The sequence below is a fragment of the Melopsittacus undulatus genome, chromosome 1, assembly GCF_012275295.1.
Source record: "Melopsittacus undulatus isolate bMelUnd1 chromosome 1, bMelUnd1.mat.Z, whole genome shotgun sequence".
NCBI lineage: Eukaryota > Metazoa > Chordata > Aves > Psittaciformes > Psittaculidae > Melopsittacus > Melopsittacus undulatus.
The window spans coordinates 3406247-3432368 of record NC_047527.1 but is presented as its reverse complement, the minus strand read 5'-3'; the positions used below and the strand labels follow the sequence as shown (position 1 = coordinate 3432368).

Sequence of the window (26122 nt, the reverse complement as noted above, 5' to 3'; positions counted from 1 at the left end):
GTGAGGCATCCCTTCCCATGGCAGGGGGTTGGAACTGGATGATCTTCAGGTCCTTTCCAACCCAAAGAATTCTATGATTCTATGTGGGTCAACAAACAGAAAAACAAGCCCCATTGAAAACTATTTAAAAGCACTGTTTTCTCATTCAAATACAGGTGGGGAGGGGTACCATACAGTCCATAGCATTTTCATTGTATTTCTTTCAAAGGACATGGTAAATAAGAAGCTATTGGTCCTAAACACTTTGCTTCTGAGGAGAAATGTTTAAGCTACATTTGGAATAATGCTTGCAGAATGCAGTCCGGCTTACAGGGTGAGCATGGATCTTGGATAGCAAAGCAAAATAGACACAGGAGATGGGGGTAAAACAGGTGAGATGAGAGCACATGCATTGTTAGGAAGCAGAAAGCATTAACTGCTTAATTTGAATAAGTATTAACTCCAGAAGCTGAATAAGTTATTCAGAAGTAAACTCATAATAGGCACAAAAGTATGAAGGATCTGCCAAAAAAATAGATAAGCAAACTGCACAAACATAGAATCACAGACTGGTTTGGGTTGGGAAGGACTTTAAGCTCATGCACTTCCAACCCCCTGCCATGGGCAGGGATACCTCACACTAGACCAGGTTGCACTAATGAGTGCTGCATTTAGTTAGAAGTTATGTAGGGCTAGGACTGCATTCACTTAAATTGCCTGAAGTACGCCACGTTGGCCACATGGTCCCATGCGGCTCAATGTAGAGATATCAAATTATGACAGAGAAATGGGATTTCTAAGGAAACTAAGGATTTCTCTAAGGAGACACAACTGCATCTCTTGTTTTTCCAAAGTTGACATGCTTGAGGATGGCTTGGGGTTTGTAATTCTCCTCTATCTAATGGGCAAACACTCAGTGTGGTGTATTTTTTCAGGCAGCACAGGAGGCAACATAAAGACAGAAAGAAAAAGGCAGTGAATATACTTCAGGCAAGAGGATTATAACAGTATCTTTTGTGTCCACAGCACCATTTCAGAAATAGAATCACAGAATCACAGAATAGTTAGGGTAGAAAGGACCTTAAGAACATCCAGTTCCAACCCCCTGCCATGGGCAGGGACACCATACACTAAACCATATCACACAAGGCTCTGTCCATAAACAGCTTTGCTACCATCCTTCTTGAACATCAAAAGGCAGGAACACCCTAAAACATGCATTTTCCAGGAACAAAATTCCCTAGAGTTTGTCCTGGTGGATGCAAAGAGGATCCTCAATATGAAAAGACAATTCACACCCATGGATACTCAGTGTGAGAATATAACAATTTCATCCCTAGTGATGCATGTAAGTCCACAAAGCTCAATCATCTCTAGTCAGCAAACCACAACAGAAATTAGATATACACTAACCTCGACCCGCTCCTGTGAAACTATCATCAACATTTCCTACTTACAATGTGAATCATATGTAGCTCTCACTGTCTGCAAACAGAGGTCACAGCCTCAAAGCACCAGTCTCCAGCAGGAACGTTTATCCCCTTTTTGCACTGGTAACTCAATCACAATTCCCGCTATACCGCAACCAGAATCTATCCTGATAAAATTAGCTCAATCCAATTAAAGGACAAAGTATAGCCCTTAATTAAATGTTCTGATTATTCTGAAGCCCTCTTTTTTCATTGGTTCATCTTGAGTTTAGGCCTGTAAAAGCACACAAATTAGAGAGGTTTAATGTGTTCTGGGTTTATTCATTTATTCCTCCAATTTACGGACAAGAGTTTCCCAAAAGCATAAAAAGAGAAGTATAAAAAGACAAAAGTGGGATGTTTAACTTATTCAGGCCTCTCTTTGTTCCTTTTTTTCATCTTTCATTTATAGTGCATCCAAAAAAAGGAATAAAAATAGTGTCTTCTTTTATCTATATTAAGAACAGCCAAATACTTTGATAAAGCAAAAACATTGAATTACTTGAAAAAATTAACAAGTTATTTCCTTTCCTTTACCTATTATCCTCTTTTATGTTAAAGCTGGAGATTTTCTGTCTGTGACAAATTCCAGTTTCAAGTTTGCACGCACTAAGAAAGCTGTTTTGCTGCAGAGCCAAGCTCGACTAACCTACGTCATCACAGACTTTGTAATGGAAAACTCACTCCCTACAACATTAGTCCATGAACATGAATTCATTCTTGACGTTTTCATTATGGGTCATATGGATTTCTAATACTTCTTTCTGCCACTGATTTCCACATTTAGAAACACTTGATAATCTCTCCCATTTTCAGTGATACTCTACTGGAAGCACTGTAAATCACCATTGCTTCTATCACGTTGAGCATGCACCACAAGGAATCTCCACTTCCAGCTCAAAAGCCCATGATGGGAGAAGTGACTGACCTCAATCTGCTGAACAGCCTCTTCTCGCTGGCGAATTGCCTCCAGATCCTCCTCTGTGATTTCTGAGAGCAAGGCTTTGTCCTGGTTCTGGTTCTGCCACATGCCTTCTCCTCCATTAAAGATCTTCTCATCATCACGGAGGTCAGAGAAGGGGGTCCTAGGGCTCTGCTGAGATGGGAGGATGGAAAGAAAGAAAAGGATGTGTAAGTGTTGTTCAGTTTTACATAGTGTTCTTATGGGAAAATATAATGCAAATTTAATAGATTTATATTATAATAACATATAACAACATATGCTTATATAATATATCTAATAATATAGAGTGAATAAGCAATGGAGAAAAGGTGAAGATGAGTAAGTTCTATGAGCGGAAACACATAAAGTCTTGAAGGAAGTGTTAGGACCCGAATCCAGATCTCCTGATCTACCTTTGAGCCCCAGCATCCTACTTGAACTTTCTAGCAACTCTGACAGAACACAACATTTACGTGCATCAGAAAAATGACACATACACTTTGTTGGCTTCCCTGCAAATTAGTCTGGAACTAGATACTTGCTCAGGCAGACAGAAAGCCTATGGATTTGTTTTGGAGACTTTGTGATGCAGCTTGCAACACTCAACATAACAAACAATCCTATCTTCTCTATTTATGACATACACTAAATACATAATACGAGATAAACTAAATACAGCTAAAATAAGGGGAAATCATGAGAGGAATGTGACTGCAGAGTCATCAGATTAAGCAACATACAGGCTCACACTCTGCACTCTATTGAGTTGACCTGATTTTGCTGACACATCAGATGCCATTTTCTAGGTAGTTAGAAGTTTACACTGCCTTTGGGAGCTGTGCTTGCATTCAGAACCTGATTTTAAGAGCCTGCTCATGACGCAACTGCATCTGTACTGCAGGTAGGGCAGAGGTCTAACAAGGTCTTCTCCTCCCAGCCTCTGGCTTCTGTGCCTGTAGAGATGTTAGGTTTGGTGTAGGCTGGACTCAGAATGAACTGACACAAAGATGGTTTGGAGAATCAGGAGGCTGAGCTGAAGAGTCACTGCTGAAGACTCCAACCCTACAACTGCAAGAGTATATCACTACAATACACATGGTCCTTTAAACCGGCTTTGAGCTGAGCTTTGACTCCTAATTAAAAGTTACAACAAAAAAACAAACCAAGTGATTCTGATACTCTGAACTTGAAAGAAGAAATGGCACTCACTACAGCACATTCTCAACCTGAATGCCCCCAAAGCCTTGGAAAGCTAGAGGAGAAAACAAGCTGTTCTGTTCTATGAATCTGAACTAGTCTGAAGCACAAACAGTGGAGCTTTGCAATGAGTTGTGCTTGAGAAATAAATGCCTTTGCTGTGGTCAAGTTTACAACTGGATGATCTTAAGGTCCTTTCCAACCCTAACTATTCTATGGTTTTATGACAAGAAATGCTCTCAATTGCCACTCAGTGAATAGGAAGCAAGGCCATGGGACAGGCCTTGTCCTTGCTGGAAGGAGTGGGGGACTGAAAGGACTGGGAGGACTCCACTTGGAACACTGTGTACAGTTTTGGTGTTCCCAACATAAAAAGGACATTGAACTGTTGGAACAAGTCCAGAGGAGGCCATAAGGATAATCAGGGGCTGGAGCACCTCCTGTATGGAGATAGGCTGAGAAAGTTGGGGACGTTCAGTCTGCAGAAGCTGTGTGGAGACCTCAGAGCAGCCTTCCAGTATCTGAAGGGGGCTACACGGATGGTGGAGAGGGACACTTCATCAGGGGCTGTAGTGATAGGACAAGGGATGATGGGTTCAAACTGAAGGGAAGTTCAGGTTAGATATAAGAAAGAAATTCTTTACTGTGAGGGTGGTGAGGCACAGGCTCAGGCTGCCCAAAGAAGCAGTGAATGCTCCATCCCTGGCAGTGCTCAAGGCCAGGTTGGACAGAGCCTTGGGCGACATGGCCTAGTGTGAGGTGCCCTTGACCATGGCAGGGGGCTGGAACTGGATGATCTTCAGGTCCTTTCCAACCCAAACCATTCTACGATTCTATGATCCCATCACTTGAGTGGAAGTCACAGTAGAGACAATGCCAAATCACCATGGGAAGAATGAGAAGCCCAACCAAGCATGCATGAGGGAGTCAAGGGAATGTGAGAAAAAGAGTCACTTATAATGTGTTCTACTTCTTGCTTGTTTGCTTAGAGATCTGCCCTGGAGGAACTGTGAAGGCATAGAGAAAATGGGTAATGTTTAACTCTTGAGATCACATTTAGACACTCCAGTTAGCCAGACTTTGAAGGGTATCCTGCATCTGGAAACACTGATTTAACTCTATAGGTCTTCTTTGAGACTTTAAAAAGTGCATCACTTCTGCATTTAGAAACTAAGGGACTTTTGCAATTACTTAAACCTAGATTTTGCTCTATAAACTTAAGTCATTATTATCACCACCATCTAGTTGCGGACAACAAACATCACACAATGTGATGAAAGAAGTGGGGTGATGGAAGAAAAAAAGAGTCATACAGAATATTAGGAGCAAAGAGTCAAGTATCTTTCACAAATACAAACAGAAGATTAAAATGTTTGACACTAATGTGTGCCTTTGTTTTATCCTCTGCTTCCCTGGGATATGTTATCTGCAGAAAAAGGGTGTGTTACAGGAAGAAAATCATCATTTAAAATGAGATTAAAAACTCATTTATACCTTAAAAGACACATTTTAATAGGTTTAAGATACTCTGGGGGTGTTTCATTCACTAATTATTATGTGCCTTGGACACTAACTTATCGGATAGAGTGGTTCAGTGCCAAAAGCATGACTTAATGGACTCAAGCAAAAAAAACCCCTTGGGGTATTCTAATGCTTCATATAGAGACAGAGGTGTCCTCACATCTTCACCAGTGGGATAACTAAGACATGCAGAGGCAGTCACTGCACAATGCCAAGCAGGCTGGAAGAGCCCAAGTATCTGTGCTTTGAAGGTGCAGGAAAACAGTGATTGAATGGAATTCTTGTACTACAGTCACAGCAAAGACACTCTGCCATGGATCTAAATGCACAGGAATGGACGCTAAAAGTCATATTGTCTTATGCAGACATGCATTTCAGTGGAAGATAGCAAATATACATGTTTCCACAGGTTTCCTTTTCTGTTCTGATGTGAGAGCACAGGATAAACAGCAATAGAACCATAGAATAGTTTGGGTTGGAAAGGACCTTGAGATCATCTAGTTTCAACCCCTCTGTCACCTCGTACTAGACCATGTCACCCAAGACTTCATCCAATACAGCAACCAAATCTTCTAAGTATATTAATCCATATAATACCAGAGTTGTATCACAAATAGGTTTGATCTTGGTCTGTGTCAGCTCTATTAGTCATCCCCAGTTATTGGTCCTGGTATCTGTAAATAACACGCCACCCCACATAATACAGATAGCACAATGCAAGTGATACTACTGTTGTCTCTTACAAAAGCTGGCTATTCATGTGTTTAAATAGATAATGGTCTAGACACAGATGTTTTTCTCTAAACAAAGGAGTGTCTTAAGTTAATTTCAGAGCTGCTGAAGGCAATTACCTGTTTGTATCCTTAATATCTTTTGAGAAAATCCAACTGTGGCTGCTGAATGAATGAGTAAATCAGGAAGCAACAAGGATGCATTGGGGCTGAAAATGCATCCCAGACATAAGAATGGCCCCATACTAACATTAAATATAGTCACCATGACCTATTGGGGTATGCATGGTAGCTAGCTGAGCTAACAGATTAAAAGTGAGTTTGTGTTTGTTGATGCTACAGAGACTCTCATTGACGTGATGATACAGTGAACAAATCCTAGGTTCAAAAGTGTAAATAAATCTAATGACTTTTAATACTTCTGATTGAGAACTGCATGTAGGTTAGTTTATCAGTGGTGTTCATTCCAAGTAGTGCTCATTGCCATGTCTGAAAATGTGACCAGCAGCTTGAAGTAGGTGATCCTGCCCCAATACTCTGGTCTTGTGAGACCCCACTTGCAGCACTGTGTGCAGTTGTGGTGTCCTCAACATAAGAAGGACATGGAACTGTTGGAACAAGTCCAAAGGAGGCCACGAGGATGATCAGGGGCTGGAGCACTTCCCATATGAAGACAGGCTGAGAAAGTTGGGGCTGTTCAGCCTGGAGAAGAGAAGCTGCATAGAGACCTCAGAGCAGCTTCCAGTGTCTGAAAGGGGCTACAAAGATGCTGGAGAGGGACTCATCATTAGGGACTGTATTGACAGGACAAGGGGTAATGGGTTCAAACTGAAACAGGAGAAGTTCAGGTTAGATATAAGGAAGAAATTCTTTACTGTGAGGGTGGTGAGGTACTGGAGTGGGTTGTCCAGGAAGGCTGTGAATGCTCCATCCCTGGCAGTGTTCAAGGCCAGGTTGGACAGAGCCTTGGGTGATATGGTTTAGTGTGAGGTGTCCCTGCCCATGGCAGGGGGGTTGGAACTGGATGATCTTAAGGTCCTTCCCAACCCAAACCATTCTGTGATTCTATGATTCTATAACAAAATATTGCATTTCTAGCAAGAAAATATATGATGGAGGGCGCTCATGGAGCCTCTACTGATAAAGCCCCTTTTGACAATGAAGCGGGGCTCTAACTCCCTGTAGAGGCATTTCCACATTACATTTGATTTAGTGACCAATTTTCTGCCCTGTGTAATTTTGGCTTGGATTTTCTTTCATAAATTGTTAATTGGGTGCATTTGAAGTTTTTCTTTTGTTGAAATTTGTCTGTGGCAGTTCTTATTTTTTCCTCAAACTCTGTGGAAAAAAAAGGTAAGAAAAGGTTGAGTATTATCTGATACGCTCAGTAGTTCCTTTAAAATTAAATCCTTAGGACTGAGGGTCATATTATGTTGTTATTCATCATATCTGAAAAATTATGGCCAAGCACAACATCTTTTCTGGTGGATAAAATCTATTCACTAGGATAAAATCGTTGCTGCTTACAACTACATTTTTTTATCAGATTTATTCCACCACTGGGGAGATGCTATGAGCAGCTGCTGATAGAAATAAGGTTTTATCTGGATGGTGACAACTTCTGCAGTATCTGCACTTTACCAGCAGTAAAATCTTTGTATCAGAAAGTGCAGGTCTGAAACCCCTTCAAAGATGACCCCCTCCCATCCCTGTGCCTGCCTCACTCTCCTTTTGTATATTAGAAGGGACAGAAGAGGAGCGTTTAACACACACGGTTTCTCCTCCTTGTACACAGCAATATCACAGGTTTTACAACCCATGTCACATAAAACCACCAAGCAAGGGACTGAAATGACCTCTCTTTTAGTTCCCATATGGTCTTTATTCTACCCAGAAGCAGAAATGTAGCATGAACCCACTCTAATATAACCTCAACCAGCCTTCACAGTTCATCCTCTGAGGCTTAGGGTACTCCTGTAGCAATGAGATGTGTACTGGTACCGTCTCAGTCCTGTAGCTCCCTTTTACATCTCTAACGATGCCATTTCTGATGGCTCATTACAAGATTGTTCCCTTGTCAGAAATTAAGGACATGAAATATTGACTAGAGATGGATGATAAATTCCCCTCATTGCCATTGAAATATTTCGTGATTCCAAAGGAAAATTTATTTTCCACACCTCATCAAAACCTGAAGATGTAGAGAAAAATGATACCACAGAGAGAAAGGAGACCCACTCCTACACCCCCTCCAGCTCAGGTTACTTACAAATCACATCTTAAAGGTGCCCAATATCAGCTGTAATAAGATGGTCCTCTCACAGTCTCTCCAACAAGAACTGTGAAAGCTGATGTAAATAATAAGGATTCATTGGAGCTGGATTTACAGACTCTGTGTACCAGCTGAATGACACACTACAGGGAGGAGAGGATGAAGGGCTGAGGAAGACATTCACATACTTGTATTTTCAATTTCATCTTGAAATCACCTTGAAAATGAGGTTTTATTGAGATCAGTACCTGAAATTAGACAATGCGGACTTGTTTATACACCATGTCCATTCATAGAATCATGAAATGGTTTGGGTTGGAAGGGACCTTAAAGTTCATCCAGTTCCAATGCCCTGCCACGGACAAGGACACCTTCCACTAGAATAGCTTGCCCCAAACCCTGTCCAACCTGGCCTTGAACACTGCTAGGGATGGGGCATCCATACCTTCTCTGGGCAATCTGCTCCAGTGCCTCACTGCCCTCATAGTGAAGGACTTCCTCCTAATATCTAATCTAATCTACCATCTACCCTGTGTCAGTTTAAAGCCATTCCCCCTTTAATCAGGAGTTGTATCCTGCAGAGGAGGGTTTCATTTCAACTGTGTGTGAAAACATGGGAAGAGGATACTAATGCAGTATCTGAGGATGGATGTGACAGAGCTGTTGATATCATCAAAATGCAAAAGGGGGGGTCTCCTAACTGGCCTGAAAACCTACTTCTGGTGAGTAAGAACACAAGTTCCTTCATTTCTGACTACTCACCCACATACACATTTCAAGCAGTTGGAGTTGTCCTCATTATCACCTGGCTGTAAGATACTTGAGACTGATTTTGATGTGCACAGCACAGCCCACAAGTTCATTGTTGCCTCCAAGTTTATATCAGCCCAGGTAAAAGAAGTAATACTCACATAAGCTAGTTGTGTAGTATATACTGCAGGTTGTTCCAAGGAAACCTTCTGCCACTATGAAAACAGTATTTTAGAGGTCTTATGTGACTCAGTTAGTATACCAAGGAAGCTTGCTGTTCTCCAGTCTCCAGAAGTCTTCTGCACCCCTAGCAGGGATATGGCCAGCTCAAGCAGTCATCAACACACCTCCCACACCTCCTGCAACCTATCACATCTCCTTGGGTAGCATTTGGGCTCTGGCTTTCAAACCAAATGCAAATGCTGAGATGTTTATCTCTTGCTTTATAGCATGTATAGACATATAAACAGCCAGGCTACACTTTATGAGGATATCCCATTCTCACAAGCATCCAAGCTTAGAGATTCGCGTTTCATTGCATGTAGAATAATGAGGCTGAAGGACCTGCATTAAAGATCAATAAAATACTTTACATGGAATGCCACTGTGCAGAACACTGCTGTAGTTATGCTGCCTGCCTGTGCCTGACACATCTGTAATAGCACGTTGGCATTGCAAGCTGTCCAGGACAAAGTTTGTCCTGCCTATCTACCATGTACAGCTAGGTTAAGAAGACAGATAAAAGGGATTAGGTGATCATTCCCAAACCACCATCCCAGAGCAACTAACCTTGCAGACTCAATGAGATTTAGAGCTGTGTTTTACCAAGGAAAAGCCCAAAGCAATTACAGGTAGAAAGGCCTCAGGCAGGCACCGAACAAGCAGACTGGGACTGATAAATCTTTTAAAGGAGTGAAACAGTGATATTACTTTGTATTATCTTTCACACCAAAGATCACAGCAGTGATTGGTAATGTGAGCTCTGTTAGCTTACGAGATGAGCTTCATACATCGAGGTACGGAGTACAACCACAAATTAGCCATGGCTTGCTCTTCCTTTTCACTCAAACATGTGCACATTTAAAGCTACCATAATAACTGCAAAGTGGGGTATTTTCAATCCTCCCTGCATGTATTAGTAACACAGGCAAATACAGAAACGGGTTTTGCATTTTCTTCCAGTTATGTAAATTTGATTACTCTGCACCAATGCAGCATGAGCAAAACCAGCATGGGGAAATCAGCATAAAGGGAAGGGTTTATAAGTGTATTTTTATTTAGATTAACTAGAATCTCTCATGTGTTTCTGTCTTCACTCTTAATCAAGTGGTTTGCTTTTGAGTGATGGGAGCCTGAAACTGAGCCCCAAAAAGCACTATTTCTACCTGCTTCTTGCTACAGGATCTGCAAGAAATTACTGATTTTAGGGGAAATGTAACAGCAGAAACAGATTTGCTGGGTTGCTTCTCAGCATTTATAAGTCAAATTGCTCAAGTCTGCAGTCATGAAGATGAAGGAAATCCATTTAGTCTCCTGGGACTGGAAGAGACTCAGTAACAGAGTCCCTAGTTCATACCTCCTACTGTTTGCTTCTGCTTTATTCTTCCTTCAAGACTTTATTACTTCCCCAAATTCATTCAGAGTGATCCTGACCTCATCACCCAGGGCTGCTCTCGTTCTGAGTCGATCTTACTGTACTCAGGGTGGCAGAATTAAATGACCTGTCTGTGGTAGATGAAGAAAAAGGAAATAAGCCAAGAGCCTGAGGTTTAGCTCTCTGATAACCAATGCGCTTTTAAGAAGCACGGCATATTTTCACCCCAGGGTGAAGACCAAATATAGGAGGAATGCCCTTCCTCCCAGGCTTAGGTCTCCAGGCTAATGGAGATCATCAGTTTCTAGGGCAAACTTCACTTGCTCATGAGGACTACCTTTTATCATGTATTTTACCCCTGTATAACTCTTACAGATGCTCCATAAGGGAAGGTGAAGGCAGGTTGCCCTGCTACTGTTTTCAGCCCTTCTCCTTTTTTTCCTCTTGATTTGGCAACTTTATCTACCATGTAAATAGCTGGTCCTGTGGTGATGTGAGTGAAATGAAACAGCAACAGTGAAAAGCAGTGTACATTTCCTCTTCCTATAATCTAACATCCTTTCCAAATCCATTTCATTGAATGACTTCGGTCTTATTACACATGTCTACACCTATCTTTCACAAAGCCAACTGCCTGTGCTATCAGAAGCTTCAGGTGGCACTTCTATACATGCAAAGCAAGAGGATAAAGGTTTCTGAGTATTAACCAGTATTTTTATACTGTCACATCACATTCCTAAAGCTCTTCTAGCCCTTTCATAAGATCATAGAATGGTTTGGGTTGGAAAGGACCTTAAGATTATCCAGTTCCAAAACAATCCACTGCTCATCCAGTGCCATGAGTGGGGAATGCCTCACACCAGATCATGTCACCTAAGGCTTTGCTCAAACTGAACTTGAACACTGCCAGGAATGGAGCATTTACCACTTCTTTTGGCACCCTGTGCCAGTGCCTCAGCACCCTCACAGTAAAGAACTTCTTCCTTATCTCCAACCTGAACTTCCCTGTTTCAGTTTAAACACATCACCCCTTGTCCTATCACTCCAGTCCCTGATGAAGAGCCCCTCTCTAGCATCCAGAATTCCTCTCCAGCATCCATTTCCTAGCTGTCTGAATTATATCATCGTAATTCTCCATCTCTGCACTACTTTACTGCTGGCACCACGTTTTGGCTGCCGCTGCTGTCTGAGAGCTGTGCTTTTCCGTTGTCCATGCATCCTGATGCTAGGCAGAAAACTCCCCTGCTTACAGCTCACCCAACATCTGAAGCACCCAACGTTGTGTAAATGGGCCACGCATGCGAGCGCTCACAGACACATCACGACAGTCTAGAAAGGACCCTGTTGTCTCTGCCTCAACATATGTGCTGCACAGCTGGTGAGCAGGCTCCTGCTAGAAAGGCAAATGGGAAGGAGAATGAGAATGACTCACTTGTTAACACCTATCTAGTGCAAAGAAGAAGTGAGAAGTCTCTTTCTTGGGTTTGCATTGAGGCAAGAGCCAAATTCAGCTTGATTTCCTGCAGCAGAAACAACCCGTAGCATGGGCGCAGTGCCACCCTGTAGTGTGGAGCAGTGGGGAAGCAGGGAGATGCTGGAAATAAAAAGTATGTCTTCTGCTTTCAAGAAATAGGCTGATTTTGTATTTGCCTTTAGCTTGTGGAGTGCTCAGCATGGGTGACTCCTATAGAACCTCTCTGGCATCAGTCTTCTAATCTCTTTTCATTACTCACCCTTGGCAAGGTTTCAGTGGGTGCTCAGTGGCAAAGCAAATGTTGACAGCCTGGGATTGAGGAATGCTCTCATTTAGCGACTGCTCTACAAATCATAGCATCATAGAATAGTTTGGGTTGGAAAGGAACTTAAGATTGTTCAGTTCCAACCCCGCTGCCATGGGCAGGGACACCTTACACTAAACCATGTCTGTCAAGACCCCCTGCACTATCTGCATGTAGAATAATTCACCTACTGCCCAAAAGTGTGATCCCCAATTAAAAACTGGAGGCAGATTCCAGCACCCATCTGGAGGAGCTTCACTGACCCTTGTCAGCCTAAGCTGATGGGGATGGGGAAACAAGACCAGGTTCCTGCCTCCTTGTGAGAATGGGGTTCACCTTTGTTGGAGAGGAGAAAATTGGGAGTTGAGCTTTGAGCAGCAGGATGGGACAACATCTATCACCTCACCAAACCTTCTGGCACCAGCCACAGAAGAGCCCCATCCAGAATATACAGTGAAAACAGCAACAGAAATGACTAGCTCTGCACTAGGGAACAGCAAGGCTTATGCAGGACAACACAGCCTATATTCACTTAGAGGCTTTTCTCAGCAGCCTTCTGTTTTCCACTGGTTTTCAACATAAGGCATCAAGATATAAATGGTCTGTATTCTGTCACGAAGGATGCTCAGACCTTTGGTCCAGTTCCCAGCCAATGTTTATCAGCACTAACTCAGAACAAAACAGGGAGGGCATCACAGGTTGGTCACCTGAAAACATAAAGTCAGAGTGATTTACCCAAAACCAGCAAGCAAAAGAGTCAGAACCAGGCAGAGTCCATGTGAGCAATTACCTGGTGACTCTCATGTGGCACCTTCACCTGAGAAAGCAACCTCCCAATGGAGAAAATCAAGGCAGTGGAGTCTAGGGCAGGATTTGACCCATTCAAAAGAGCCATTCCAAGCAAATGTGAAGCCAGCAGCACATACATCATGGCATGGTGTCAGCAGGGAAACCAAGCAGATCAAAAGCAGAAGCTGGGTCTTTGAAAGACCATTCATATATGAGCAGCAGTGATTGAGGAGGAGGGAACAGAAGTTCATGCTTCTCATTGCCATGTAAACCACTTCTTTTTAATTCATCTGTAAATTAGCCATAATAAAGCTTATTGATTCAAGTCTGGTTGCAGGTGGCTGCTGATGAGGTATTACACTAATGCTATACACAAGCATTTAGTTGCTTCTCTTCAGGACATTTTTGGGTTTAATTAAAGTACAAATAAAGGTAATTAAAATGTTAAAAGATACAAAACGATAGAAACCTGCAGTGAAGCAAGAGACACCAACTGAGTATACTGAAAATGATGTGCTATGGGACTGTTTAGCAGCACTGCGATATAACAGGCTACCATAGATCAGTGGCATCATCTGTGGTCAGCCTCTGGTGAACTGACTCACCATGGCCAAACAGCATGGAAAGGGCTCACCCTGACTCCTCTTTCCAACAGATTCACTGAAAACCTTCTATTTCTATAGAGATCTAATTAGAATGAGCTTTTTGACCAAAACTGAGCAGAACTGACATTATCACGAGCATCTAAAATAAGATTTAGGAAAGCAAAGATACAATGAAGATGAATGAGGAAGCAATCATTAACAAATTAATCTAGTCAAGTAAATGACTAGATAATTATGGCAGGTTACTTCTCAAAACAGGTAGCACTGAAGATAGGGTCCCGTTTTGTATTATTTAACAAAGGACAAATCCATGCATTCTAACATGTACTTTATGTGAAAGCCCCTTATCCCACATGAATTATACATTCAGCTGACGTTAAAAAGAGGTAGAAGGATATTTCCCCACTGGTATTGCTAGAGATGGACTTGGGAACAATCACAACTCCATCCTGTTAGGAAAGCCATGAAGACAATCCCAACACAGCTTGAGTGGGCTGTGTTTTCAGCCAGCTCAGCCGCATTTGGAAGGACACATCTGTCTGTGCTTATTATAGAGGTTCTGCTGTTCCTCTTGGGTCAAGAAAACAACCAAGGCCAAGAAAGAACAGTCTTTATGGGCTTTTCCTTAAACTTAACAAACAAAATAGGGCTTTAGCAAGACCAGCAGGCTTTTTTCCCATGTTACTTACAGTTTCTGTGTGCTGCAATCAAATATTGCTAAGAGTGCAAGTTACTTCATCTCTTAACAAGGGGTGTGCTGAAAGTGTGTAATATAACAAGCAAATCTATAGAATCATATCATAGAATGGTTTAGGTTGGAAGGGACCTTAAAGCTCATCCAGTTCCAACCCCTGCCATGGGCAGGGACAGCTTCCACTGGAGCAGCTTGCTCCAAGCCCCTGTGTCCAACCTGGCCTTGAACACTGCCAGGGATGGGGCAGCCACAGCTTCTCTGGGCACCCTGTGCCAGCGCCTCAGCACCCTCACAGGGAACAGCTTCTGCCTAAGAGCTCAGTCTCCCCTCTGGCAGGTTAAAGCCATTCCCCTTGCCCTGTCCCTACAGGCCCTTGTCCCAAGCCCCTCTCCAGGTTTCCTGCAGCCCCTTTAGGCACTGGAGCTGCTCTGAGGTCTCCCCTTCAGGAGCCTTCTCCTGTCCAGGCTGCCCCAGCCCAGCTCTCTCAGCCTGGCTCCAGAGCATCTTCGTGACCTCTCCCTGTCCTTCTAATGATGGGGGTCTCAGAGTTGAATTCCTTTTATTATCTCCAATTGGGAATGCTATAAGAAAAGCAAGAAGGTAGAAATCACCATATATTCTTCATATATGCTGTATACATAAGAGTATAATTATGGCTGAGCACTGCACAACAGAAACACACTGGGACATTTCATAGCATCGTAGAATGATAAAATAGTTAGAGTTGGAAAAGACCTTAAGATCATCCAGTTCCAACCCCCCTGCCATGGGCAGGGACACCTCACACTAAACCATATCACCCAAGGCTCTGTCCAACCTGGCCTTGAACACTGCCAGGGATGGAGCATTCACAACCTCCCTGGGCAACCCATTCCAGTGCCTCACCACCCTAACAGGAAAGAATTTCTTCCTCATATCCAATCTCAACCTCTGCTGTTTAAGTTTCAACCCGTTACCCCTTGTCCTATCACTACAGTCCCTAATGAACAGTCCCTCACCAGCATCCCTGTAGGCCCCCTTCAGGTACTGGAAGGCTGCTATGAGGTCTCCACGCAGCCTTCTCTTCTCCAGGCTAAAAGGTCTGTAGCATTTGTTCCTAAAGAGACATCCTCAGTGAAATAGAGATCACATTTTCAATTAAATAGGTGCATTGGCTGTTGCCCCTCTAAGAGTCCTCCCTCTGAAGTCCACAAACATCAGTCACAACTTTTGACAGTGGCCATTCCTCCTACCAATAGTAGATACACCCATAAAGGAGAGCATGGGTCTGGTTCTTTCTCCTGACCAGCCTTAATCCCTGTCTAACATAGTCTAATTTTAAGGTTATTAAGGTAAATAACCTTAAGAAATGCGTGCAACTAAAAGGAATTCAATGTTTGCACTGATTTCTGTGCTTCGTTACAGCAGGGAGTAGCATGGATTGGAGGACACTCTTTTACTGGAAATACATAAGAATGAGTCAACTTCCTTTGGAGGATGTGAGCTTCAATCTCAAGGAAAATGAAGAGTGACAACTTGAACTGCAAGCTAAATGAAGTCAGGATATTTACTGCTTTAAAGTAAAACACAAGGATGGCAGCAAGAAAACCGTATTCTTCCTGAAGAGCAGTGATACAGTTATTACAGAACTAGACAATGTCTCAAGAGAGATAAAATTAAAGATATTGGGTAAATTTAGTCACAGATGCATATTTGTGACTGAAACGCCTGCAGAGGACAATAATGCAAGAGGGAAGTGTAAACATTGCTAAAGGGGACAGAATCTTGTTTCCCAGTTTATCCAGGGAGAAGGGAATGGGAAGGATTTGCCAGTTTGCTAAATAATTCTATAGAAGGCCAAGATGAAGTGAATTTAACCTTCCAAAGAATGATAAGAAATAGGAAGTGCCAGCAGGGAAAGCAATGCAGGCCAGCTTTATTATCCTCATGTGCTCCATGCTGCCTCTGTGATATACATTTACAGGGTTGCTAACCTTTCTTGAGCTCAAGCATTCAGTCCCATACCGCACGATTAGCATGCAGGTTTGATGGAGGCTTTCATGGGGATTGAAAAGCCACCTAAAATGTTTGCAAAATAAAACATTCAGGGAAAGGATTAAAATGAAAAATGCTGAAAGGTTTCCAGCTCAGCACCTCCAGAACGTGACATGGAACAAAACTGTCCCAAATCTGCCCATTTTTCCAGTTAGCATCAGGACAAGGTCTTCATTGTGTCATAAGCAGGAGAAGCCACAGATTAACATTCAGATAATTCCTACCACCCATTTTTATTGGACTATTATTATTCTTCTTTATTTTACATCTGTTTTAACTGTGCTATTGACTTTCCAAACTGATGAGGCATTAACCATCCACACAACTGTTCTTTATTAGCTTTAGCATTTAACTCACATGTTTCTTCCCTAACACCAGCCCATTCTGCCTCCTATAATTTACTTTGGTGAATAATTTACCAGGTCTTCATTTATATTTTCACCTTGAAAGTATTTATAGACTGTAATCATCTCTCTATTGATACTTTCGTGTAGCCTACTTAATTTAGCGCCCTCATTTTCTCATCAGATGTTTATAGACTACACACCTCACGTTATCTTACTCACCTTGTTTGCATTCTTTCCTATTCTCTCTGTATATACAAATCACAGAATCACAGAATGATTTGGGTTGGAGAGGACCTTAAGATCATCCAGTTACAACCCCCTTCCATGGGCAGGGACACCTCACACTAGACCATGTCACCCAAGGCTCTCTCCAACCTGGCCTTGAACACTGCCAGGGATGGAGCATTCACCACTTCTCTGGGCATCCTGTGCCAGCGCCTCAGCACCCTCACAGTAAAAAACTTCTTCCTTATATCTAACCTGAACTTCCCCTGTTTAAGTTTGAACTCATCACCCCTTGTCCTATCCCTACAGTCCCTAACGAGGAATCCCTCCCCAGCATCCCTATAGGCCCCCTTCACACACTGGAAGCTGCTCTGAGGTTCTCCACGCAGCTTCTCTTCTCCAGACTGAACACCCCAACTTTCTCAGCCTGGCTCCATACAGGAGGTGCTCCAGTCCCCTGATCATCCTTGTGGCCTCCTCTGGACTTGTTCCAACAGTTCCATGTCCTTTTTATGTTGAGGACACCCGAACTGCACACAGTGCTCTAGGTGAGGTCTCACAAGACCAGAGTAGAGGGGCAGGATCACCTCCTTCGACCTGCTGGCCATGCTCCTTTTGATGCAGCCCAGGATACGGTTGCTTTCTGGGCTGCAAGTGCACACTGAAACTGGCTCCTGTTCTGTTTCTTACTGACCAATACCCCCAAGTCCTTCTTCTTGGGCTGCTCTGAATCTCTTCTCTGCCCAGCCTGTAGCTGTGCCTGGGATTGCTATTCTTTTGAATCTTTTGATTACACCTCAATGCACTATGAAATAACCAGTTAATACTCAAAATGACCTCTTTTTTACTTGCTCTTTTTGCAAATCAGGACCTAAGGACTCAGCAGTGAACTGCTTCAGGTCACACAGCACAAGTGTGCACGGACAAATGCACAGTATTTTGTAGTGTATAATGTATTGTTCCTCAGTGCTCCTTTGTGTCTGTGGAGGACAAGCTTTTTATCACATAACCTAAGGCTTTGCACTGCACAGGATGCTCCTCACTAACAAATACAGGTCTCTGTGCATGGCTTCAAGAACAAATCCATTGACACTGACCCCTCTCTCTGTTCAAGGAGCCATGAATGTCTGGGGGACAAAGGGACCGCAGTGAATCACACTGAACCAGAGCCACTCTTTTGCTCCTTGTCTACTCAAAACAGTGAAGAGAGCTTCTCCAGTGACTAATTCAATCCCATGAAGTTATGCCCTTACTTCTTTTGACTTTTCCCCACTGACTCTCTCAAGAGCTTTAAAACGCTAATAGAGCCAAAGAGCTACATGCTGCTAACCTAAAGTTAGATGTCAGTTTGATCTATCAGATATCGAGTGTATATTCACAGGAAGAAGGATAAATTAGGCAGATGCTGGTTCAGAACACTAATTTGAGATGTCTGCATGGTAGATATCTTCATCTGAATTCATTGAACTGCCAGAAATCTACGTCTCCAAACTTTACATACTCAAACTGGAAACACTGATCTCCAAGCTCCTTATTAAGACTCCCATTATATTCAATGAAGACAGGGTCAATAAAGTCAATGGAGATAAGAGCCCTATTCTCCAAATTAGAAAGATTGACAGCTACTTAACATGAGACTGCGTGGCAGACTATAAAGGGAGTCTTGAACCTTAGGATCAGAAATAGAGACCTACACTTCACATGTGCAGGTGTAGCCAGTAATATGGGAAACGATAATAATCATCATCATCATAATAAGAATAATAAACTCCAAACACACAAACCCCCACAGACTAGTTTTAGCTTTTTCCTATAGAACAATCCATCCTGCTTAGCTCAGATGAGTACACTAAGATGTGTCTGTTTCTCTCAGCTCACTGTAGAATGAGTCTTGTTGCCCTCAGAGGTAGAAATCTACACTGTGGAATAATGAGCAGAGATTCTTTTGGCATGCACTGTTCTCACTAGATTTATCTGGTACTGGATGAAGACAGTGAGACAAGGCAGATCTGTGGTGATCCCCAGAACCTGCCTGATTCCCTCTTCATGAAGGAATCCTGTCTTCCCCCACATAAAATCATAGAATGGTTTGGGTTGGAAAGGACCTTAAGATCATTCAGTTCCAACCCCCTGCCATGGGCAGGGACACCTCACACTAGACAATGGCACATTTGGGAGTAGAAAACATGTTTGCAATTATCTGGTCATCATAACCAAGAAGCAACACCACTGTTTAGTGATGTTTGCCCATGTTTCACACAGAATGACCTTCTATCTCACCATGCCAAAGGCTAATCCATGTGAAACACTAGATCTCTTTTGCCAAGTTTCCTCCAGGTGGTGAGACCTAGACTAAAGCAGCATATCCCTCACAGACCAGGTCCTCAGTAGACTTAATAATACCATGAAGATATGATCTAAGGTATATATTCACACTGAATGAGATCACACTGCATCAAAACTTTGATAGATGCCTCTGCTATTTGCTCATCCTCAAGGAGCAATGACCCGAACATTAGCATGTCTAGTAAATCGTTCTAATGTGTGGTGAAAGCAGACTAATGGATACAGTAATTGATTGTTTGATGGATAGCTGGGGAGCCCTTTGATTATGAGTTTTTGCTACGGTCCAAGACATTTTCATTCTTCAGTTAACCCAGAGCTGATTGCTCACATGAATTATCTCGTTCCATGCCTGCAAATATCATTCTCTTAATAAATATTTCATTAGAAACAAAACAGTGGCAGGGAGAGAGGAGAAAGCAGATGCTCAATGTTGTGTCTTTTGAAGACGTTATAGAGTTTGTAGACACAGAGTTTATCCATGAAGTGTGCTCAGATTGGACAAGAGGTCTTTGCTTCTCCAAGATTTAGTGCTCAGAAAAATACTAGAGGCAGAAAGAAGCCTGAAGATCAATTTAAATAAATCAAAGGAGGCCCTATACGTACTGCAGTGAGGAAACCCCTGTGTTTTCTTCCTCACATATTTCACCTTCCTCCCTCCTCTTTCCCACCTTTCCTCTCTCTTTCATGTAACATGAAAACTCCAGGCTGAGTTTTCATGTTACAACAACGAGGGGCCCTGATGAAGAAAACGAGTATCAGCAAGAGTTATAATTCTAATTGTAATTATAATTAAGAGTTACAATTCCTAGAATTTAGTTGCTGATGGTTGAATTTTGATCCTAGTGAAGCGTATGGCAAAATTCTTGTGGGTATCAATGGGGCCTTTTTCAATCATAGAATGGTTTGGGGTGGAAAGGAGCTTAAGATCATCCAGTTCCAAACCCCTGCCATGGGCAGGGGTGCCTCACACTAGACCATGTTACCCAAGGCTCGTCCAACCTAACCTTGAACACTGCCAGGGATGGAGCATTTATCACTTCTCTGGGCACCCTGTGCCAGCACCTCAGCACCCTCACAGTAAAGAACTTCTTCCTCATATCCATCCTGAAAATTTATCCCTGTTTAAGTTTGTACCCATCACCCGTTGAACCCATTACCACTATAATCCCTGATCCCTTATCTTCCTATGACAGCTCCTCAAAAGTTATTTATCACCTCTACATAGCTTTATTGTATTTAACTATTTATTCAAAACACCTATTTGATTTCACCTGGTTAATTTTAGCATGACATACAACTGTACTTTTGAGTTATGAAGGTTGCTGTTCTTCTCTCCTAAAAGGTTACCTTGTTCTCCTACAGGACACTGTAGAAACCAGGCAGAAACAGAAGCTGTTGTGCAATTACAGCACCCAGTCCCTGATTAACCCTGGTTCATATCCCTAAAAATTTCCCAATATGAAGAGACTGATATTTGCATAAAACATTCTGGACCTCCCCAGGCTCCACTGAGGAGAGGAGCTTCATCACCTAAGCTTGAGTCAAAGTAGTTTGCTACAACATACAAAGGAGTCAGTGCATGAGCTAATTCAGATTTGCTTCAGTGCCACACACTTAACATGCTCAAAACTGCTGCAGTTTTTACACATTCATGGAGAAACTGTTGATGAGTAAAAGACATAATATTCCCTATTTCTCTCCACCCTGTGTACACCCCGTGGGCATTGAGACACTCTTATCTTGCTTTTCTAGCTGCTTCTCAAGCTTATTTGTATTGTTAGCCTAGCAATAGGTATATCATTACAGCAAGATATGAGTATGGTTATGAGTAGAATTGCAACTGATCATATCTCATACTATGAAAGGGGTACACTTGTCAAAGATATGGCTTAATGCTCTTCAGTTCTTTGCCAGAACTTCTACAGAGGAGGGTGGCATGAGCAGAAGATGGGGAGAATGACAAACAGTGACAGAGGAAGAGGGACAACTAATGAAGAAGACAGGACCTAGCAAGAGTGAATGAAGAACACAGAAGATGCTCAGAAAGGTGGTGGAGTAGGACAAAGAGGAAAGAATAAATAGAAGTGAATTAAAAGGAAGCCAAAAGCAGACCCAGGGTGCTTCTAAAATGAACAGATTTCTCACTCAGGTAAGACAAAGTCTGGGATAGGACCACCTGCAGGTCTTCTTCACATGGAATGAAGCAAAGATACGAGAAAGAAGGCAGGGAATCTTTCCAAAACCAGTGTACCCATTAGGGAAGCCTATGCATTACTGTTGTTGCTCCATAGTTACCATATGCAAGTCAACTGTTGGGGACTGAAGTCCACAGTGGTTGAGCAGCAAATCCCATTTATAGATAGAAATCTCTGTTTTCTCCTAGAGAAGTATTTGCCACTGATTTCTGACGATAAAACAACATCCTGGCAACCTTCTGGACAGGGAACTTTCTTGCCACAGGGAACCACTATTAATAGAGATTAAAACATGGGCAAAGGAAAGCATAGGAAAAAGCCTCTTTCCTGATAAATACAAAACTCTACTGATCTGAGATTAGACTGAGCAAGGAAATTGCTGGCACAGTTAATGTTGGACATCTATTTTTCACACCAACTTGTGGAAGGTGACTGAGTCCATAATATCACTGCATATTTTATCATAATCATCAGGCTTCACACTGACTTTCTCCATGGAAAGCACTCTACGAATCACTGACACTGCCTGCTGAGCGAGGCGACACTTTCCATCACTAAAGAAGCATTGATCTGGCTCAGCGTTTTGAAGCCCCTGATGGGTTTACATTACCTTTCTGTTAGTCTTTCTATTTCCTTCCACCACCCATGCTTTTATCCCTCCTGCTGCTCTGCTCAAACACAGCTGTGCTAATATGCCAAAGTCACCTACCTAATCCTTTTCCATCTATTTCTGGGTCTCATTTGGGAAACAGAAAGGGATAAGATCGCTGTGATCCTAACTAGAAGACAAGCCCTTGAGGTATGTCCTGGGCCAGTCTCCCAAGGATGTTGACACGTACTTTAGTTTTGTAGGAAAATACATTTGGTTAAGTTTTACTTTTGGATTAAAAATCCCAAGAGTTTTTTTCCAAGAAAACCCATGTTAGTTTATGGACATTAATCCTGAATAAGTGTCATCATTGAATAACTCCATCCTGCTAACTAAAACACATCCATTACATTGTAGTGGCAATGGTGTTCTCCTCCAATCTCACCCTGCCATGCAGTGGCAGTACCCAGTCCAACACACTGAACAATCTGAGCTCTTCCACTCCGAGTTATTCTAACTGTACCTGGGGTAGGTCTCATGAGTAATGTACCTACACAAAGAGATCTCATAAAACGTACAGGAACATAAATTTTGACTGAAGAAGTGATGAATAAAATGCAGAGCAACATCCTCAGATTTTGGGCAAAGAATCTATAATCACTCAGTGGTGTTTGCGAAACATGTCAGGCTCTGTCAGGAAGAAGGGTTATGAGTAAGTGTAAGGTATATACTTTAATAATGCTATTTCATATACATGCAATAATGAACTTTAATTCTTTCTTTGCCTTTCTTTCTTCTTCTACTGTAGCAGATGAGTCAAGCCCAGATGTGTAATGAAACTGATACTGGCATCACAGCATTTTCTTTAGAGGTGGCTGAAAGAGCTCTATGGATCAGCTGCCAAATCATTTCTTCTCCTGTGGGGTTTCCTTCATGCATCTCACCCAGGATTTCATTCACCCACATATGGTGCGAGTGAATCACAGTGCAAGGAATCTTCCTGACGGAAAAGACTTTGTAGACAAGTGGTCTTCTCACATCACTTGTCCTGAAATGAAGCCAAAGTCATCTTGATCATACTCAGCGGAACAACCTGCCAAGAGGAACCAGTTGCCATGGTATATAAGCAAATTCATGTATAACTTTGCATTAAGCAACTATGAAAGCTAATTTAGAGCTTATTGGTAACCTTATCATCAAATATTTGCATCAGGGAATGAGGAGAATTATTTGTCTCTTGCTGTGATACTGAGAATTAACAGAGGATATCAGAAAGAAAGCTTCGGGATACTAACTGTTATGATGCTGGATAAATATGAAACACCTCTCTCATTCCTTGGCTCTTTAGTAGAAACTCAAGGAAAAGAACAGATCAATGTGGCACGTTACCTGTTCTGCAAGATGCCTTCCTGTTAGTGTTTACAATGACTACAGGGCTTTCATGATGAAGAAATTAATCCTGATTCATATTAGATTAATTTTGCTGAAGTATATTCACTCTTCCTTCCATTTTTCCTGCTCTGTAAGCAAGGCCAATGACAACACATCCCTACTGAAGACAACAGGATAGATTCCTTAATCCCTGCACCAGGATCCCACACCTAATACCCCAAACTTAAACAGTGGATAAAGAAAGCCATAAAACATAAATGCTGCAGACTCCTCGTATGTCAAAATTCCCTGTTTTCAACAGCTACTTCACCTATTCCTCTTTGCACACACCTCCAGACAAATCAACCTCCATTTCCTTCTGAGCATCATGAAAAAAGCCTGAAACAAATGAGCAAACAAGACCCCAAGACATAACAAAGCAGATAGATAACCCATGGCATGGGTTACTGTCGGACCAAACACTTGGTGGTTACAATGACAAAGGCAAACTGTGTTGCATGACCTACAGTCTCCATCCTACCTCTACCACTTCCTTAAGCAAACTGTGCCAATGCCTCACCACCCTCACAGTAAAGAACTTCTGCCTTATATCTAACCTGAACTTCGCCTGTTTTAAGTTTAAACCCGACAAGCTCTTTAAACCTGTCCTTTTCCTATGGTGGACAGTTTTTATTCTGTAATGCTCTCCAGGCTATTATTGCTGGGCAAGGAAGAAGCACCACTGGCAAGCTGTGATTCAAGATAGCAGAAGAGGAGAATCAAGAAGGGAAAGGGTGATTGCAGAGATTTTGTGGGAACTCAAGTCTCTGCAAGTGAACAATGCCTGTAGGAAAAGGCAGTGCTAGGAGGAAACTGGTTTTATAATGCTGGATATAGAATCATAGAATAGTTAGGGTTGGAAAGGACCTTAAGATCATCTAGTTCCAGCATCTCAAAGTAAGCAGGACCAGGGTAGGACAAGAACATAAACTATGTCCCCATATGCGCCTTTGTAAAATGAGAGGTAGGAGGGACAAAACAAAGAAAAAAGATTCATATCCCAAAAAGTATCATTTTAGAAAAAAAAAATGCAGTCTTCTTAAAGTAAGTTCATTTTTCTCCTCTACTTTTCTGCAAAACCGTCCATTATGCCCCACTTTCTCCCACGCTGACATTATGGGGCAGCTGTGACCAGGCATGCAGGTTGGTGTTCAAGAAGTGGACACTACAGGCTGAGAAAGTTGGGACTGTTCAGCCTGGAGAGAAGCTGCATGGAGACCTCAAAGCAGCTTCCAGTGTCTGAAGGGGGCTACAAAGATGCTGGAGAGGGACTGTTCATCAGGGACTGTAGTGATAGGACAAGGGGTGATAGGTTCAGACTGAAACAGGGGAAGTTCAGGGTAGATATAAGAAAGAAATTCTTTACTGTGAGGGTGATGAGGCACTGGAATGGGATGTCCATGGAAGTGGTGAATGCTCCATCCCTGGCAGTGTTCAAGGCCAGGTTGGACAGAGCCTTGGGTGACATGGTCTAGTGTGAGGTGTCCTTGTCCTTGGCAGGGGGTTGAAACCAGATGATTTTAAGGTCCTTTCCAACCCAAACCATTCTGTGATTCTATGATTCTATGACCATTACCTGTACTCACACAGATGAGTTGAGGTTTCTTGCTAATTAAAATTATTTTGAACCTCTTAAACTCACAGGTAGCAGGTTAATACCACTTTGCACTGGTGATACATGACCAAGCTTCCCTCTCCCATGTGTTACACACATAGCCATGGCCCTGCCAGACCCCACTGGGGCTTAAGCAAGATGCCCCTGGACTACTCCCACCTTGGGGATGTCAAGATGATGTAAACTGGGGAAAGGGAGAAGTGCACAGCCCTATGGGCTCCAACAGAGGTGAGCACCAGACTAACTGACACTAAACTCCCTGATGCTTCCCAGCAGATGAGACTTACACCTAAAGTTCCTCCTTCTAAGGAATCTGAGAAATCATATAGGTATGCACACAAACACATCAATATTATACTTATTTCAACTCCATTTAATAGAGTTGATATAAGTTGATATACTGTAATAAATTATAATAAATTTCAACTCTCTTTAACATATGTTTTACCTATTACAAAGAGGGAACACGTAGCAAGCAGGTGGTTCCTTCATTTTTCCACCATCTAGTAAACAGAGACTCTGCAACAGAAGCATAATAATACCCAATTTCACCCCAACTCTGTGTGGATTTTATCCTCATCTCAATGATATTCATTGACAACAGTCTTCAATGATTCATTTTCCACCACTGTTCTCATCTGAGAGCTATAAAACCTGATTAAACAAGTCCTATGCCAGCAGATGGCACCCTGATGTGTGCAGCACCTTCCGTATCTGCAGTACCTGCTGAAAAAAGGCTTTTTCCCCTGCTCCTGGCTCTTCTGTGGTGTTTTTAATCGTGATTGAATATAGGGTCAATGAAGTATCTCACACCATAGGGCCATCAAACTTCCTGGTCCTCAGCTTTCCAGAAGAGGTCATCCTGTCCTGCTGCACAAGAGACAGATTTCCACTCTCTTCCCTTAAATCATCAATCCAATTGAAAACTACTGGGCACCAAAAGGGAGCAAACACATTCCTCACTCACCAGAAACTATTTCTGCCTGCAAGCAGACGATTCAATGGCTCATTTTGGTGG

General features: G+C 42.4%; 1 protein-coding gene across 2 annotated transcripts in view; it reads right to left on the bottom strand.

Moving 5' to 3' along the window:
• Positions 1 to 26122, bottom strand: part of TSNARE1 (t-SNARE domain containing 1) — a 380410-nt gene that overhangs the window by 227832 nt on the left and 126456 nt on the right. Inside the window, exon 7 of one of the 2 annotated variants that reach the window (XM_034063960.1) lies at positions 2377 to 2544. In XM_034063960.1, coding sequence (XP_033919851.1) covers positions 2377 to 2544 — 168 coding nt within the window. The remainder of the gene's footprint in view (positions 1 to 2376; positions 2545 to 26122) is intronic. The other variant, XM_034063963.1, reaches the window with a different exon arrangement.